An 18,628-nucleotide genomic window follows, 5' to 3' on the forward strand; every position below is an offset into this window, starting at 1 on the left:
TAACGTCAAGCTACCCCTGCCCCCTCTCCCCGGCCTCCCAAGTTGAAACACAATCCTGCTGCGGCCCTCAATGAAATCGAGTTTGACACCCTGCTTTAACAGGAGCCTGCACCCCAATTTTATTGAATCAAATTGTGAAAAGCTCCAGAAGGATCTCTTTAAATTGGGTGAATGGTCAACCAAAACGATGATGGCATATGCATCATCCTAACAGCATAATCACATTGTGTAAATCAGCATTTCTCAACCTTGCCAACTTGAAGATGTGTGGACCGCAACTCCCAGAATCCCTCAGCCAACATGTTGATGTAAATATTGTCTATTGAAATTATATTCTGATATCTGATGCACTTATGGTTTAGACCACCTTTGTAGGTTTCCAGATAAGCTTTTTCTTAGACTTACTCTTTCTTTACCAAGATCCAGTTCTTTTTTTACCTTTTAACCTCTGTGGTAAATGTTCTGTATTTTTTAAGCTCAGAGGTTCTTTGTGTGTGCCTTGTTCCAGTGAAAGATTTTTATAGAATATGCAGAAAGAGCAATAAAGCTCCATCAACCATTATGAAAGCAGATGCATGCTTGTGCAACCCCCCCCCTTTTCTTTTGTTCTGCTCCCCAAAATGTTATGCTAACTTCAAACCCAGCATGTGTGTTGGGGACAAACACAGATATATGCAAATGGACACAAAAAGACAGAATCCATTGTCCACTTATTGAATTCTCAAGATGCTCCTTGCTTAAGAAATGCAAGCCCAACCAAGGTAATTCTTCTTAGAATTTCAAACTATTTCAAAATAAGCATTCACCAAACACACAGTTCTCTTTCTGCCTGCCAATGAATCTATTCCAGGGAAGGGAAAATAAAGTTCAGTCTAATGGAAAAGGAGTGGCATGAGTTTGCTAGTGTTGTGGCCTGCCAGCGACCAGCAGAGCTGGCAGCAGGTCCGGTCAGTGAGGAGGTTGGGGAGGAACATGGGTCAGTCCTGGAGTCTGGAGAAGGCTCTGATGAAGTCTCTGTGTCAAAGGCAGATAGGGGGCCAGAGCCATATGCAAGTTATCAGCTGCCTTCAGAGTCAGGCATCAGTGAGGCAGATGAACAGCTGGAGCCTGTTCCCAGTGTACGCATGCACAGAGTTGCCAGATGAAGGCAACAGCTAAAGAACAGGGGCTGACTTGTGAATAAGGCCAGAGGTGGACGATGAATGGCCCCTCCCAGAGGAAATAAAAGAAAAGTGAAAGGGGAGTGGAGTGGAGTTTGCAGGAGACAATTATTTTGCTTAATTAGTTTACAACACTCCGAGACTCCTTGCCAAGTTTTGCAGATATTAGCCTGGTAGCTCTCTACACCAGATAAGGTCTGTGACTGTAAATCCTCCCTTGAAAGACTGCTTGATGTGAATGAACAGAATTCACAGTAAATTAACGAAAAGGGTTTTTGTCGGGACTAGGAGTTAATGCTCTTGGGAAGCCTAGGTCAGAACAGGTAGCTCTGAGATCTGAAATACATCTTATATTTTGCAGTATAGCTATAGCTTGTCAGCAAAAATTTGGCAAGTAACGCCAAGAGGTGAGTGCAAGATTCTGAGAACAAGAAGAGGTTTTGGCACTTTTGAGATTAATCAGATGGTTCTCTTTGAAGGCCATGTGAACCTCTAGATGACATGGTTATGTTGGAAACAGTGTAGTGTAAGCAGTGGGTAGATGTCGTTTGTCATCAGTAAAGTGATTGGCCCTTTGCGATCAGCATCTGTGACAATTGTGCTACAGCTTTCTATATGGGATTCTCCGAATTGAAGGAAACACTGAAAAAAATGGGGAGGAACATGAATATTTTTGTTCTGATTTGAGGAAGTGGTGCATTTTAAGTTTCATTTATTTGTTTGTTTGTTTTTAAATATAATTTTTATTAAACATTATTACCTTTAAAAAACAGGAAGAAAAATACAGCGACATAAATACAACGACATAAGCAAGACAAATCATACATAACAATATAAAGTAAAACATACAGATACAAATGCCGTTTTAAACATACAACCCCCCTCCCCCCCCCCACGGTGACAGTCATTCACAGCCCAATTTTTTCTTTCTTTCCTCATTATTAGGTCTCTAAGCCACATCTTCTCATTGCAAGATTCAGGGATCTATTACGGTACCTATGTTAACTTTCCCCATTTTAAGTCCCTGCTGTTCTCCTAGTCGCCCACATATACCATAGGTTCCAGCTAAGATAATGTTCTGTTTCTCCTTTGTCCCTCAGCCAACCCGTCATTCTGTCCATTTCTGCACATTCGTAGATCTTTTTAATTATAGCATCTTCCGACGGTATAGTGGTGGATTTCCAAAATTGTGCATAGGTTATTCTTGCGGCCACAATTATATGCAGGCTCAAATGCCATATTGAACTGCTTATGTTATCTAGTTTGATGCTTAGTAACAGGTTCTCAGGTCTCCATTCAGTGTTTGCCCCGGTAACCTCTTTTAACCATTTTTTAATCCTTTTCCAATATTTCGTGGCCTCAGTACAGGACCACCAAATATAGTAGAATGTGCCATCCTTTCTTCCACATTTCCAACACAATGGAGATAACCCAGGAAACATCTTGGCTAACCTCATTGGGGGGAAGTGCCACCTATAAACCATCTTGTATATGTTTTCTTTGAATGCAGTAGATGTTGTAAGTTTAATGGTCTTACTCCATAGATCCCACCATTTGCCCATTTCAATTTCATAACCTAGGTTTCTCTCCCATACTATTAGAAGGCTTTTGTCCATCTCTTCATTAGTATCTTGGCAGGTCAAAAATTGGTAGATCTTCGATAACATTTTCTTGTCTCCACCAAACAAGATCTTATCTAGCCCCTGAGGGTTTGGGTAGATCCCGAAACGTGCCTTATCACTTTTAAACCTGTTTCTAACCTGTAAATATTCCCACCATTCCAAATTTCTGCCCTGTTGCTCTAATTCCATTTTTGTTTTCATGTTGCCATCTTCTGTCATGATATCTTTATATGTTATGTTTCTTGTCCAATTAAATAAACTCGGATGCGTTAAGGCCTCTAATGGTGCCAACCAACACGGAACCCTAAGATAATATTTTTTCCTCATTTTTTCCCAGACCCCCATCAAAATCTTCCGAATATAATGTCCCATGAAGTATCTATGGGGGGTGTCTCTTTCTTGCCAGCGGGAGGCATGCCATCCCTGGGGGAGGTCATGTCCCTCTATAGCCAATAGGCGCCTTCTATTCAACATCACCCAATCTTTCACCCATGTCATGATTGCTGCGTTATAGTATGCTTCCCAGTTTCATTTATTTGAGAAACAAATATATTCCTTGAATTATAAACTAATTTTCTGGAAACACCCTTCTTTTCTTTGATTGACCATAATATCTCTAATTGTATGGTAAGATGGAAGAACTGATCAGGGAAATACTTAGGATATAATTATGAGTGGTAAGGACTGGTGAGATCGTAGGAAGTTCACTTTCCTGGTATTCAGGATGCTGCTTCTAAGCACTATGTGTCTTAAAGCTCAATGCATTGTTAGAGACCCCATACATCCACTTTATGGCCTGTTTCTGTTGCTCCCCTCCGGGAGGAGGTTTCAAAGTATTTCTAGCAGGATTTCTAGATTTTGTAACAGCTTTGTTCCCTATGCCATCCGTCTGGTAAACTCACCATGTACAGGTATACATCCGAAGTAAACTCTGCATTTATCTGTATCTATGTATCTATGTATCTATTTATTTATTCTATTATGTAATGTATATTGGAGGTGGTGACTTGAGAGCTGTATGCAATAACATTTCACTTTAATGTATGCTTATTAGTGTACATTCAAAGAGACACAGTTTTTATTCCTATTCTATTCTATTCTTCTTATTCTATCCATGGGATATTCTCCCTGCTTTTCTGTTCAATACTCAGTGCCTCTCAACCCCAAGTCAGCCAAATGATCTAGAATGCTATATTGGTCACTGAGAAATCCAGAACTATTAGGATCACATGTTCTTAATCTACCTTTATGCATAGATCATCTACTAAAAGGGTAAAGTAGATAAGGTAAAGGTTCCCCTTGCACCTATGTGCTAATCGTTCCCGACTTTAGGGCGCAGTGTTCATCTCCATTTCAAAGCCGAAGAGCCAGCGCTGCCCAAAGACTTCTCTGTGGTCATGTGGACGGCATGACTAAACGCCGCACGGAACGCTGTTACCTTCCCACCAAAGGTGGTCCCTATTTTTCTACTTGCATTTTTTACATGTAGAACTTTTACAAGTAGAACTGCTAGGTTGGCAGAAACTGGGACAAGTAACAGGAGCTCACTCCATTATGCGGCACTAGGGATTCAAACTGCTGACCTTTCTGATCGACAAGCTCAGTGTCGATCACGTCCTTTACAACCTTACTCTTCCCAATCATTAATAATCCGTTTTTCTATTTTTTTTTCTATACCAGGTTAATGGTTCATATAATGATTATAAGCCTTTTTTATATGTGTGTGTGTGTGTGTGTGTGTGAGAGAGAGAGAGAGAGAGAGAGAGTTTAGATAAGTAAAAGAATTTGGGTTTACTCAGCAGGATAAGAACTCGTGTAATATTTTCTTTCTTTTTTGCAAGCGATGTCATTCCCACAGGAAATAAGCAACTGTATTCTCAAAACAAATCCCCTTAACTCTGTAACCATTCCTCTCTGCCTCTCTGCCTCCCTGATCTCCCAGTTATATTATGAAAATATCATTGTTAATACCATAATGGGTATTATATGAAATGTCTATTCTGCTTAATTGTCGCCTTTATTACGGAATCATTCTATTTTTCAGTCAATTTATATCCCTCTTTAAAAAAAAACGAGACTCTTTAGTTCTCACAGTGTCATTCAGAGAATGACTCACATTCCTTACATCAATTGTTCAGTTCTCAAAATATAACACAGGCGGGGTGTGGCTCCAAGGGGAAAATCTACTGTACTTGCAGGACATGTTGGGAAGTGTTTCACATAGAAATTTGTTTTTCTGTTGTTTTGCAAAACATTAACTCCTTTTGGCCACTTTTTGAAAAAGGGGGCAGTTGTTTTCCTTAACACAGCCAGTTTCAGCCACAAACAATTAATTTCAAAGCAGATGGAGGCAGCAGGTGAAATTATAAGCTTTATCAAGTGTCCTTGAAGAGTCTTAGTCATGCTACTAGGACCGTGGGAGAGACACAGGAAATATCCCAACAGAGTTTTCCTTGTGAGAGAAGCCTTCTCTAAACTTTGAATGGAACACCAGGGGAAGATAGATACGTCATCCCTTTCCTGTAGGGTTAATTTATGGGCAAAATAAATCCTGAGGTTTTTTTAAAAAATTCGGATACAACCCCCGCCCCATTCTTTCCGAGTGGAAAAAACATATTGAGAGAAGGAACATATTCATGGATTACGTGAAAAAAGATTAAACATTGTCTCCTGCCTCTACAATCATTGCAGTCAAATTCAGAACCCTCTCTAAAATTGCATTAAAATCATAATCCCAAAACAAAAAACGAGAAAAAAAACCCACCACCCATGTGGCACCCAGGTGTTTTCCACTTGTTATGACTTGTTAAGTTTTAAGTAATATATTTCAGTTATGGGTTAACTGTCTTGGTGAAAGCCACACCAATAGGTCATAAGTTTCAAAAGTGGGTTGGCCATACTGTATATCATGCGGTGGCTCAATGGCTAGGATGCTGAGCTTGTCGATCAGAAAGGTTGGCAGTTCGGCAGTTCGAATACCTAGCGCCGCGTAACAGAGTGAACTCTTGTTACTTGTCCCAGCTTCTGCCAACTTGGAAGTTCAAAAGCATGTAAAAACCCAAGTAGAAAAACAGGGACCACCTCTGGTGGGAAGGTAACAGCGTTCCACGTGGCACGACAAAACCACGAAGCCCTTATCCGTGGAGACATAAGCGCGTCGCTAAAGCCGCGACGTCATCATCACGCGTCATCACCGCCGCGACAATAGCGCAGCAACAGAAGGGCGCTTTAAAACGGCGCCGTGGCAGAAAGCCGATTTCAATTAAGGTAAGGGTTAGGATTAGGTTTAGGGGTTTGTTTTAGGGTTAGGGTTAGATTTAGGGTTAGGTTTAGGGTACTGAGTGCTTGGGAATGCGCGGATTTGCCCTCCGCGATTATGTCATCGCGGTAGGGTCACGTTTTTCCTTAGCGCTTCGAACGGCGCGAATTAGTCTTCGCGCTTATGTCTCCGCGGATAAGGGCTTCACGGATTTGTGGTGGAACCGCGTTCCATGCGCCTTCGGCGTTTAGTCATGCCGGCCACAAGACCACGGAGGTGTCTTCGGACAGCGCTGGCTCTTCAGCTTTGAAAAGGAGATAAGCACCGCCCCCTAGAGTACGGAATGACTAGCACATATGTGCGAGGGGAACCTTTACCTTTATATCACAATTAAAGTTTGATGAAAAAATTAAGGCCATTCTCGGACTTCTACTTCCAGTTGTACAGACTTAGTTATGCTTGGGTAGTTATTCAGATCTGAGGAACCATGATCCGCGTAAGAACTGCTGAATGTGCTCTTGGTGTGATACCTGCAAACCTGTTTGTTGCATTTCTATCACCTGTCACCACAGGTGGCATGTTTGCTTTTGTGTTGAGTTCTTTAAAAATGCATCCAGTTGATCATATTGTGCATTGCTTTGCTCGCTGCCTCCCTCTTAGTTCAAGCATGAGAATATCGGGCTAAGAGAATGATCTTGAAGTGCTCAGAGATGGTGAGTGGCTAGGCTAGTGCAGTGCCAGGTTGTAACTAATAGAATAGTAGAGCATATAAACAGAAACCAGAAGGTCAGAAAATGCATTAATGGCAACCTATCTTGCTTCTCCTCAATGAAATGTAAAAAACATTGGTATTTATGTACTTGTGTACTTCAGATGCAGAGATAGATTTACCTGGCTGACACGCTATTCTTTGGCATGGTATGATTAGGTTTAGGATGAGGTTTAAAACCCCAAACCATAGATTAAATTGTAGTTAAGATGGAATCCCTTAACCCTCGTGGATTATCCTCATGATCTGGTTTTAGTTTACATGCATTAATCATGGTATTGAGCGTCATTGAAATCTCATCTTGGGCAATTACCATCCACAAGCGAGGGGTGAATATGGGCCACTTGGCATTGGCCATATTTGGTTCCCCTGATATGCGTGTACCAGATGTGTGTATAGAGAGTGTGTATAGTGGTTAATGATGTTTTCACAACCATATAATATATGTGATATTTAAAGGTAGAAATGCAAGTGGAAAACTTCTGGCATAAAATCATGGGTGCAATACAGTGGTGGGATTTTAAAAAATTACTACCGGTTCTGTAGGCGTGGCTTGGTGGGCGTGGCAGGGGAAATCCCCATTTCCCCCAATCAGCTGGGACTCGGGAGGCAGCAAATAGATGGGGGTGGGGCCAATCAGAGGTGGTATTTACCGGTTCTCCGAACTACTCAAAATTTCCACTACCGATTCTTCAGAACTGGTCAGAACCTGCTGAATACCACCTCTGGTGCATTACCTCTGGATGTATTTTTTCTACTATTTAGTCAATAGTAGCATGAAATATGAATCTGGAGATAACATCATCTTACAACATCACATAGTTGTTAATGGGAATATTAAGAGAGTCATTTACCACGCCATCCTATTTCTTTAAAAATAATTGATGGTGTATGCTGCTGACTGTTTTACGGACTTTGGATAAAAGTAATAATTTGACCTATGTAGGCCCCAAGTATTTCCCAATGATTTCTTAGTATGGCTGGAGTCAGGTTTATGGACCATATTTATTTGTGGTTCAGTTTAATAGCTGAAAAAATGTACAGCCAAAGAGTATTGCTAGTGGTGCAGAAAGCCTTTCACAGAATCAAGCGTGTTTCTCTTCAGATTTGGCTTATTGGCATTTGAAACTATAATGAAGAGCACCGGTATTGTGTAACATTTGAATTAAGTAAACTAAAATAATGGATTTATATTTAAAACATTGGTATTGGGGTTTTGGGTTTTTTTTTGATAGGAGGAGAACCTATTCACCAAGGTGTCTGAATATTTTCAAGGTTCAGCTGAAGATAGAAAATGCCAGATTTCCCTGACTCAACAGGAAAAACAAGACAATCTAAAAAAGTTGTAAGTCCTCTTCCCACACGCCCCACAGCACGCACTTTTTATATAACCAAGATGTGAATACAAAATTTAATAATGTCAAAGCATCTGTCTCCTTCACTCCATGAATATGTGGGGGTAAAGTTAACATTGAATAAAATCAACTTTCTAAAAATAACGATTGGCTGGAACCAGCAGCAAAATTAAATTATAATGGAAGTTGAGGGAGAGAATTGATCTCAGAAAAAAAAGAAGCCTGTGCTTTGGTATTCCCAATCGTGCTAAATTGACTTTATATTTTTAAAAAAAGCATTTAATTTTGTTGGGTAAAAGATAGATCTAATTAAAACCATTATTTTAAGAAAAAGGGAACTGAGATCCAATGAGTCCAACTTAACCCTTTTCTTTCAATAGCTGTTGGAAGAATAGAGGGAAGCAAGTTTTTAATCTTGTCTGAAACAATTGTTATAGGTTCTAAAGGCAAATTATATTCATATTAACGGCTAATTCCACCACTATCCCATGCCCTAATTTCTCTTTCCACATGCCAGTTAATTGTAAGTAAGCACAGAGATGGTAGTAATAATAGGGAATCTATTTTTTTTTTAAAAAAATCTTCCTATTTTATTTTTGTAGGTTCCAATATATTGTGCTTATTTCTAAAGGACTGATTTGATTAAATGTAGACTCCATCACACACATCAATATTTTCCAAGATATAAGAAAATTGGCACTCTTCTTTTATAAAGGAAGATTTATTCTTTGGTCCAGCTAGATGGTAGCATCTATCCAACCTTGTTTGATCTCAAAAACTTAAGCAGTCTCAAACATGGTTAGTATTTGGATGGGAGGCCATTAGGAAATGCCAGAGCTGTAGATTAAAATGAGAAACTTAAAATAATTGTTGTGCTATAACAATATCTATTATTCTTAGAAATCAAAGTAGAAAAACCTCTAACTGTTGAAAAAAAGACAACATGTCCAAGCACACAGACTCGAATATGGCGAGGAGGGAGATAGAAACTTATTCTTCCTATAGAAGTATTTTTACTGTTGGCAGTCTGATTGTCTTTATCCTTTCCAATCTTTAGGCTATTGAGATGGTCTTATTATCTGAATCTTCATCTGCTGTGGATTCCATCAGCCAGGCTGATACTACCAATCCTCTAGTGACTCAGGAGTCCATATCCACTCTGAACTTGCCCTTTAATTATCTAATTCCACGGACTTACCTGGACATTTAAAATACTGAGGAGAACCCTGTTTAAATTGTCTCTGCTGTTCAAGGCCCACATAGGCAGAAGTGAGCTTTCTCCAATATTGCTTGTAAACTAAGGAATGCATTCCTCCATGAGTTATGCTTAGCCCCTCAACTTTCTATTGTTAGAACTAGAGATAAGAAATGCACAGCTTTTGAACTTTTAAAAAAAATGATTAGAGGTGTTGCAGCAACTCTGTTTTTGAGTAACTCTTAATTTATTTTTCCTTATTTTCTAGTGTTATTGTTAGAATGTTGTAAGCTGTCTTGATTATCCTGCTTAGATGGAAAGATGCGATGTAACTTGAATGATAAGAGCTGTAGAAATAATTTTATAAAATAAAATGGGGTCCTTTGATAGTTTGGAAATAGATGAGGATCCTTTAGGCTGAAGAAAAGACTATGCATAGTCCTTCTATTTCAATATATCTTGACTCAAAATAAAATTTTCTGAAGCTTGGAGCCATGTTCTTTTTGCTGTAGCTTAGAAATAACTAATTTATTATGACATAAGCTTTCGTTAATTAGAAATGTTCTGTGATAAATTCTTTAATCTTTGACGAACTTCAAGACTTCGGTGTTGATCTTTGTAGCAAAAAAACATTAAAATGATTTAAACTTCAGTTTCAATTATTGACTTTTTCATTTCTGGGAAAGCTAATCTCACAATTCCAAAGTGCTATTTGGCTGTGCCTGCGGTTAACACTTAGGCTGCTTAAAGTTCAGTTGTGTGTAACAGATGGTGCTATTTAACTTCATATTGCTTAAGAGTTTTCTTTTTCTACTGCTGCTCCCTGAATAAACACTCAGCATCTCAATTTTCTGATTTTTTTTTTAAAGTTTGTGTCACTGATTGTTTCTTATGAGTGTTTCTGATGGAGTTGAGCAAATCACAGCAAACCAGATGCTTGTTTCATTCATTCAAGTTATCCAATAAGCAGTGAGTCATTGGGAAAAGGTGTAGCCTTTAGATTCAGTAACTGATCACAAAACGTACAATCACACTCTTATATTGCTGTGTAAGAAACTTAGCCTATTCCGCCAGGACAAAAGGCTTCAACTTAGTAGCATTTAGGAAATTTCTAATGTTAACAACCATTTAGGCCCCAAGTTCTACCTTTGACTCATCTTTCCATAGAATATTCCTATAAATGATTATCCAGGTGCTTTTTAATAAACTTGAAATGCTCCTAAAATGAAGGGTTCATTTTAGGAGCAATCAATGGCTTTTTTTCAGCTGTTCTTCCTTGAACTCCATTTGAACTTCCTTGAACTTCACCACCGCTTTTCTGATGGTAGCGTCATGATGACTGAAGTTACCTAGGGCCAGGGAGATCAACAGATCCATCGTGTTCTTCTGGGATTTACTGTGATATTGTAGACAATTTAAGCCTACATTCTTGCAAGGGTTTTGACCCAGTGACCACTCTTGGAAAGAGTGTATTTAATCTTAATCCAAGATATTGTATCTAATCTTCTCCAGCTCAAGACTTTGCTTCCAAATATAGTATAGAGCAATGGAGACCCAGACTTTTAGAAATAGCTTTTCTATTTTTTTTCTATACTCTTAAGCATTTATACTTTTTTATAGAAGTCTTCAGAAATTTGTTTTGAACTGGGCTTGATGTGCCTATAGGCTCTGTGTGCTGAGCACTTCACAGGAACAAAGAGAACCAGGCTTTATGAAATTTATATATATATATATATATGAGCCATGGTGGTACAGTGGTTAGAGTGCAGTACTGCAGGCTGCTACTGCTGGCTGCCTGCAATTTGGCAGTTCATATCTTACCATATCTCAAGGTTGACTCAGCCCTTAATTCTTCTGAGGTGGGTAAAATGAGGACTCAGACTGTTGGTGGCAATATGCTGACTCGAGAGAGCTGTAAAGTGCTGTAAGTCTAAATGTTATTGCTATTGCTATATAGGATAGGACTGCCCCAAATCAGGAGGTGGCATATTGGCTATGCAAGCAATCTTCAAAGAGCTATTGCAGATGTCCTGTGTTATGACAACAATGTTGTTATGTTTTAACCTCTGCTAGCCTTGTAGCTGGAAGAAGCATGTTGAATTTGTAAATAGATACATACATCTCTAATATAAAATCGAGGCATCATAAGGCACATAACTTTTGTAATTCGATAAATGCCGTGTTCGTGAGAATGGAATGCTAAATACCCTAGAGTATCAAGGTGTTGAAAAAAGAACCCACCCCACTAAATTGAAGGCAAGTTTCCTTTCTGAATGTTTGCACATCTTGCTTTGTTGGAAGCCATCGCTTAAGGGAAGCATTTCAAGATGACCTACATTGTGGGTTATAACATCTGCATGGAATATCAATCTGTCCTGTGGATTTAAATTTTAACTCCTATGGAGCTCATTGTTTTACTAAATATCACTTCCCTCAGGGGCAGATGGATATCTCTTAATCTGATGAATAATGGGGAAAAGTCATCAAGATCATTTTAACGTTTCCTGTAGTGGAGGTTCTCCAAATGTCTAGAAACAATGAAGTGTTAAGACATCTGCATTATGAAAATAAAATGGTTTTAATTATTATTATTTTATTATTATTTAGAATGAAGAGGGCGACACATGCTAACAAGAAGAAACCTCAGCCCAGGATGGCCACCACGAAAGTATATCTTGGCTCACCAGATTCAGACACGGAGTAGGAAGAATGCATTTCAACCAGTTTGATGCTCCAGCCTGAACTGAAAATGTAGGCGTAAAGCACAATCAAAAGATTGCATAAATACAGCTGAGAGCAGCTTGGGACTTCCTGTTTCAGAATGGGCAATGATGCGGACTGGAGACAGCCAAGCAACGCTAACAGCCAGCAAAAACTTCATTTGTGGAGTGGTTAGACATGACTTCTCTGCAGGAACCCTCAGCGGTGCTATGAGTCAGCACTGCCACATCCAAACCGAAGTCAAAGGGTGACTGAAAGAACTGAAATAGCGCGCTGAGCAGGCAGGAGCAGGAGGAAGAAAAATGTCCCCAAGGCCAGGATCACCCGGTTCCCAGATGCAAGAGTCCTAATGGTGTTTCAGAACCCTGTTCTGGAGAAGCCCCCACTAAATCCCACATCGTGATCCAAATGAGGCTTGGCAGGATTCACGTCTGATGGAGAATTGCTGACTTAAAGAAAAAACTTCCCCCAAGACTGGTTTTACAAGAAGTGCTACAACGTCGTGCAGACAGACCCAATCAAACCACAGTCACCAAATAGTCCTTAATGTTTCACTCCTCTGCCAGGTCAGAAGAGAAAGAGTTGAGAGAGAGGGAGAGATCTAAAAACAGGGTGAAAGAAAAAAGGTAAAACCTAAAAGATAAGGCAAGAAACACACTGCCTTCCTCTACCTTATCCCTTTTACATGTGTCATATGTAACAACTAGACTTTGCTCAAGATTTAAAAACAATTCCTGAACCAATTAAGTAGTCTGAATTTTTTAGGGACACTGAAATAAACAGAATTCAGGACGCATGTCACTCAAGGATAGCTCCATAGCTTGAATCATAGGAAACCATTCTTAGTTCTCTTTCCTTGGCCTATAAGTGGACTGACTTGAAGTTTCTCCATCAGAATGATAGAAATCTGTTTTATGGTCCTTTGTCTGCTTAGCTCTTCATAGTCCTGTTTTTATTTAATAGTATAATGGGAAATAAATATTTTCCTTCTGTGAAATGTGTTTTTGCACATTTTTTTTTTTTTTTGGCTTCTTGTCTGATAAATCACTTTTTAAAAATTATTTTGAAGAAATGGTGGCATATGCTTAAGTGAACAGATTTTCACAAGGCACATATTGGAAGGAGAGCCTGTGAGTCAAAGATTAAAGAATCAAACCATTTCTGCCTCAAATCAACATAAATGGCCTTTTTCTAACTATGGTCCATTTGAGGTTATCAGCTTTGCTGATCCATTGCCTCATTTTTCCTGTTGCAAGAAATGTTGATGAGGAAATTAAACTGCATCAGGATTGCTTAAAGCAGGCTTAGCACCTTAATAGTTACAGAGCTCATTGTCTAGGATAATTGATCCCAGGAATAATATCCTTTCTTACAAAGCCAGGATATAATGGTATGCATAACATCCTTGTATGCATAATATTGTATGTATAATTGTTTGTATGTACACATTTCTTTTTACTCTTCCTTAAAGAAGTGTGGGAGAACGTTATTTCCCGATATAATGTCCCAACAGCCCTGTACAGTAGGCATGAAAGAAAGAAAACAAATGCCCCAAGATTAATGAATTTTAGGGGTAGTGGAATTTCTGATCTAGAAATTCACTGTCCTCTTTGGTGAGGCAAACATAACATCATCCTATGAATGTCAAAACGATACTTTAAAAAAAATCATAATTGTTTCAATGCAATGATTTAATGCTTTTTAAGTTCTAGTATAAACTGTTACAAATCCAATCCAATGACATTGAAGATCTTGTTTTCTTTGCATTTGAATTAAAACAGTATTGATACTATTTAAAAAGTAAATAAACTTTACTGTAGGTCCCTCCCACCCATTTTAAAATTCCTTTTGTCCCATTAAGAGATTCTCCGCAGTTGTCAAGATTCATTGACTGGTTTTATTTTATGTGCCTTAGCATGTTTGAGCAAGCAAAACTGAAATGCTTCAGTATTCATTTCTTAAGTAGTTTAAACCCTTTCCATTTATACCTGGGAGAGTGAACAGAACTTAGAAAAGCACTTCCTTCTAGAATGAAAATATCTGATCTCTCTTTCATGTACATTACTAACCTAAATATATTATCAAGGATACAGTTCAATCTACTTTCTGGCAGATGTTTCACCTTCATTGATCAGACTGAAAGACATGTGCATTATAAAGTTTAAGAAAGTAACGAATCAACAAAACAAATGATTGTATTTAAAATATATTGGTACACGTTGATAAGCTGTTTTGAGAGCTAAATCGCCTGAAACAATTAGAAATTCAGAAACATAGCACTCAGCCATTGGTGAGTTTCGGATCCCGTTGCAACCGGTACAGTGCAATGGGGCCCAGCGTCCACCACATGAACGTGCGCAGCATGCGTTCACACATGCACAGCACGCGCAGCGTGCACATGCATCCTACCCTCCAGTGCCGCCTCTGCGAGCCTCCACAACACTCCAGCTGCTTGGAGGAGCGTCGCGCAGCCGCTATACACGCCATGTGCAGAAGAGTTCAATTACAGGTAAGGACAATGGGAGGGCAGGTGGGCCTTCCGGAGCACCGTACCGGAACGGTACCTGGTGCTCCGGGTAGGCACCAGTAGGCCCGTACCGGGGCGTACCGCTTGCAAACCACCATTGCACTCAGCTCTTGATTCTTAGCTGTCAGAAAGGATCAGCAGTTCTACAAATTTGTCATAGAAATGAACTACCAGTATATTTTTCTGGGATCTCTTCAATCCATTGGAGCATGGATTGCTTAATCTAGCAAGATTTGTGATCATTCTGAAAGAAAGTATCTAAAAGTTTGCAAGATCCCACCAATTGAATACACTATTCTACTTTTACAAATTTGGTTTTCTTACTTTGGTCATCAAATACATCAGATACAGATGCTTCATCCAATGATCCTATCATTAGTGCTATCTCTCCTTTACAACTGAATTAATCAAAAGTCCTTTTCTTTGTTCTTTTTAAAAAATCTCGTGGTTTTCCGTATCTCCTTCACGGTACCTATTCTTGTCCTGACTTATATTACCAATTTTACTGGAGGTTTTAAAAATAATTGTAAGAAACAAAATTTGCTATTGTTTCTAACTGTGTAGCATGTTTCATTGTAGTGGAATAATAGTTTTTTATCCAAATATATTGATGTGTGATTAATGAAATTATAAACACACTGAATGTGAAGAAGGAGAAGATGACAACAATAAAGCCACTTGGTGTTACTTCTTCATCTTTCTGAGTATTGGGGTAATCTCATCTTCTGGCAAGTCAATGCAGTTAGACAAAACTACATTTTGGCCCTTTATTGAGAAATAGCATGGGAATGCTTTGGTTTCTTCCAAAGCTTTAACATCTAATCCAAAACATCGTAATACTTCCAAGCACTTCTTGGGTTGGTAAACCCAGATCCTGGCTTGTTGGGCCACCATTTTTCAAGGTGATACCAAGAAGGTCAAAGGTTTGGGGATCTCATATGATACAATAAATAGTCTTCCATAGCATTAGGACAAGTCTAGGTAGAAAGAAGTTGTAATACAGCAGGTGGGCTTGCATAGCTAAGTATATTGGAAAAGAGCAATTAAGTGGATAAGATCAGCCGTGGATTGGGGTGGGGGAGAGCTGTGAAGGTACTTAATATTAAAAAAAAAAATCCAATCTAGAAACCACAACATAGATGAGTGGGTGTGCACGGGTAATCATCATGGAATGCTGTGGTCCAGATGTTTCTACAAGACAAGGGTCTGCCAGAAAACTAAAGCTCCATTTTGTTGCAGGTCAGCCCCTTCTGATGTTTGGCGCCAAGAAAGCTTTGAGTTCCAGTGCAAATATAATCTGTATGCTTGCAGGCAATTCTGATTCCAAACTGATTCTGGCTTAAATCTTGGCAAATTAAGAGCAGTGTGTGAAGAAAAACACTTTCTAAGAACATTTTCAGCAGCTGTTTGCCACTCTTTTATACATTAAGAATTGTTACGGGATACATCTCAGAACAATAGCATAATATTGTTGTTTCTGGAGCATCCTGAGGAATCCAAAATTAAATATTCCAGAAAGAGAGTTGCCAAGTTCAATTATTCTTTCTGCAAGAATATACAGCTGACAAATACAGGAGCTTTCATATTCCTTCCCACAATTTTCCAGTAGTGGGGTTGCCATTCAGTCCCATTCATTTTAGCATGACTGATGGAAGAGGTACACTGACTTAAGGTAAAAGTTCCCCTCGCACAGATGTGTTAGTCGTTCCTGACTCTAGGGGCGGTGCTCATCTCCGTTTCAAAGCCAAAGAGCCAGCACAGTCCGAAGACGTCTCTGTGGTCATGTGGCCGACACGACTAAATGCCGAAGGTGCACGGAATGCTGCTACTTTCCCACCAAAGGTGGTCCCTATTTTTCTACTTGCATTTTTACATGCTTTCGAACTGCTAGGTTGGCAGAAGCTGGGACAAGTAACTGGGACAAGTCACTCTTATGCGGCGCTAAGTATTTGAACCGCTGAACTGCCGACCTTTCTGATTGACAGGTTCAGCATCTTAGCCATTGAGCCAGCAATGTCCCTATAACACTGACTTAGCCTGTGATAAAACCAATTTATTTTAATACAAGCATTTGTATGCTACCTGATTCCTACCAGAGTGTTGATATCTAAACTATTATCAATTATAAAAGTTGTTGAGTGTTCCATATTAGAGAAGTAAATTGAGGCAGGGTGGCACCATTGCTGCAGAAAATGCCCAAACCGTAATTTCATTTATTTCAATCAACCGAAGGGACTAGAATCTCTCTTTTTTTTGTCCCTTTAAATGCTCTCTGGAAAGACTTTCCCCATCTTGGCAGAGGCCCAATTTGAGCAACTTGCTGTGGAGTCTGTCGTGGGGGGTTTCTTTGCTCTGAGTCCAGAGAAAACTTTGCTCCTGGTTATGCTGGTGAACCCGTCTGCATACGAAGACGCCATTTCAAAATTTAGTGTGGAAAGAAAAACATCTCTCAAGAGCCTGAGGGGTGGGGTAAATCTTTGCAGAATATTACTGGGCTGCTCTTGGCAAAATCAGTCAACAGTGTGGGAGAAGAAAACTTGCTGGAACACAAGAACATCAGAAGAGTCCCGCTGGGTCAGGTCAGAGGTCCCGTTAGATCAACACTCTGCTCCCACAGTGGCGAAAGGAATGCCAGTAGGAGGACCCAGCTATATGATCAATACAGGCCCCTCTTTAAAAAAAAAGGAAAAGCCAGCAGGATTTATGAATTTAACACATCTGCTTTGTATTTAAAATCCATTTTGCTTTTGCCAAAACCTCCCTCTTATAAAATGATGTAGCTTCTTCAAAATCGATAGGTTTCTGTCTAGTCTTCATTCCCTTGCATATTCTAGGCCCGAGCATGTGCAGAGTTCAATTTGAGAATTGGCTAAAAACTGGTGTGTGTGTATGTGTGTGTGTATCCATTACAAGTGAATTTTTTTTCAAACAAAAGAATTCACAAAAAATGAGCTTTGAGTCTTAATGTTCAATTACATAAAATGTTGTCTCCTCACGGTTTATATACTTATTTTTTAAAACTATTATGCCTTACAGGTGACCTCTGATAGCATCTTTTCTCATTAGCACTACTTGTTACAGCTGCTAATTCGACCCTTTGAAGGAAGGATCTGTAGCAGGGGTGAAATTCAGCCGGTTCCATCCGGTTCGGGTGACCCGGTTGCACTGGTGGCAAGAAGCTCCGCCCACCCGCCCAGATGTCAACGCATCCTCTTTTTGACGCTTTGCACATGTGTGGAAGGTCCTTTTGACACTCTGCGCATGCTCGGAGGTAAGTGTGCATGCTCACATTTGCAAACCAATAGTGAAGGTACGGTATTTTTCCGAGTATAAGACACACCTTTTTTTCTCAAAAAAGAGGCTGAAAATCTGGGTGCGTCTTATACATTGAATACAGCATTTTTTGCCTCCCGAAGCCCCACCCCCTTCACCTAAATGGCCATGCATAGCCTTATGAAGGCTTTCAGAGAGCTCCTGGGGGCTGGGGAGGGCAGAAATGAGCAAAAAATGGACCGTTTTTTGCCCCACTAGGCCCCAGCAGCACTCTATAAGCCTCCAGAAGGCTATGCATGCATTTTTTTGACAAAAAACAGGCCTGTTTCCGCGAAAAACGGGCAATTTTTTGCTCCTTTTTGGGGAGCCCACCTTCCCAGGAGCACTCTGCAAGCCTCCCCTCCCCCAAGGCTATTCATGCCTTTTATTTGAAAAAAAACGGGCCCGTTTTCACAAAAATGGGCCTTTTTTGGAGGTTTGCAGAGTGCAAAAACTTTTTTTTTCCCTTTTGGAAAAGCTCTTTAACTGATGAGAATTACATTGATCAAGTGCTGTGCCAGCAGAAACAAAGTCTTAAGGTTTGTCAGCGATTTCCTTCCCCACCACATGGATAAATACACCTGGAAACATCTTCTACCTACCTACTCTCTCTCTCCCTACTTACCTACTGTATTTCTGTCTCTCCCTCCCTCTACCTACCTACCCACATAGACTCTCCCTCCCTCCCTACCTTCTGTATTTCTCTCT

General features: G+C 39.8%; 1 protein-coding gene across 2 annotated transcripts in view; it reads left to right on the plus strand.

Annotated features, from left to right (window-relative positions):
* Window positions 1-14,441, plus strand: part of SLX4IP (SLX4 interacting protein) — an 89,058-nt gene extending 74,617 nt beyond the window's left edge. Inside the window, exons 8-9 of one of the 2 annotated variants that reach the window (XM_032214733.1) lie at window positions 8,046-8,155; window positions 11,968-14,441. In XM_032214733.1, the coding sequence (XP_032070624.1) occupies window positions 8,046-8,155; window positions 11,968-12,064 (207 nt within the window). In that variant the 3' untranslated portion in view covers window positions 12,065-14,441. The remainder of the gene's footprint in view (window positions 1-8,045; window positions 8,156-11,967) is intronic. The other variant, XM_032214734.1, reaches the window with a different exon arrangement.
* Window positions 14,442-18,628: the final 4,187 nt, after the last annotated feature.

Source organism: Thamnophis elegans, chromosome 3, assembly GCF_009769535.1.
Source record: "Thamnophis elegans isolate rThaEle1 chromosome 3, rThaEle1.pri, whole genome shotgun sequence".
NCBI classification, from domain to species: Eukaryota; Metazoa; Chordata; class Lepidosauria; order Squamata; family Colubridae; genus Thamnophis; species Thamnophis elegans.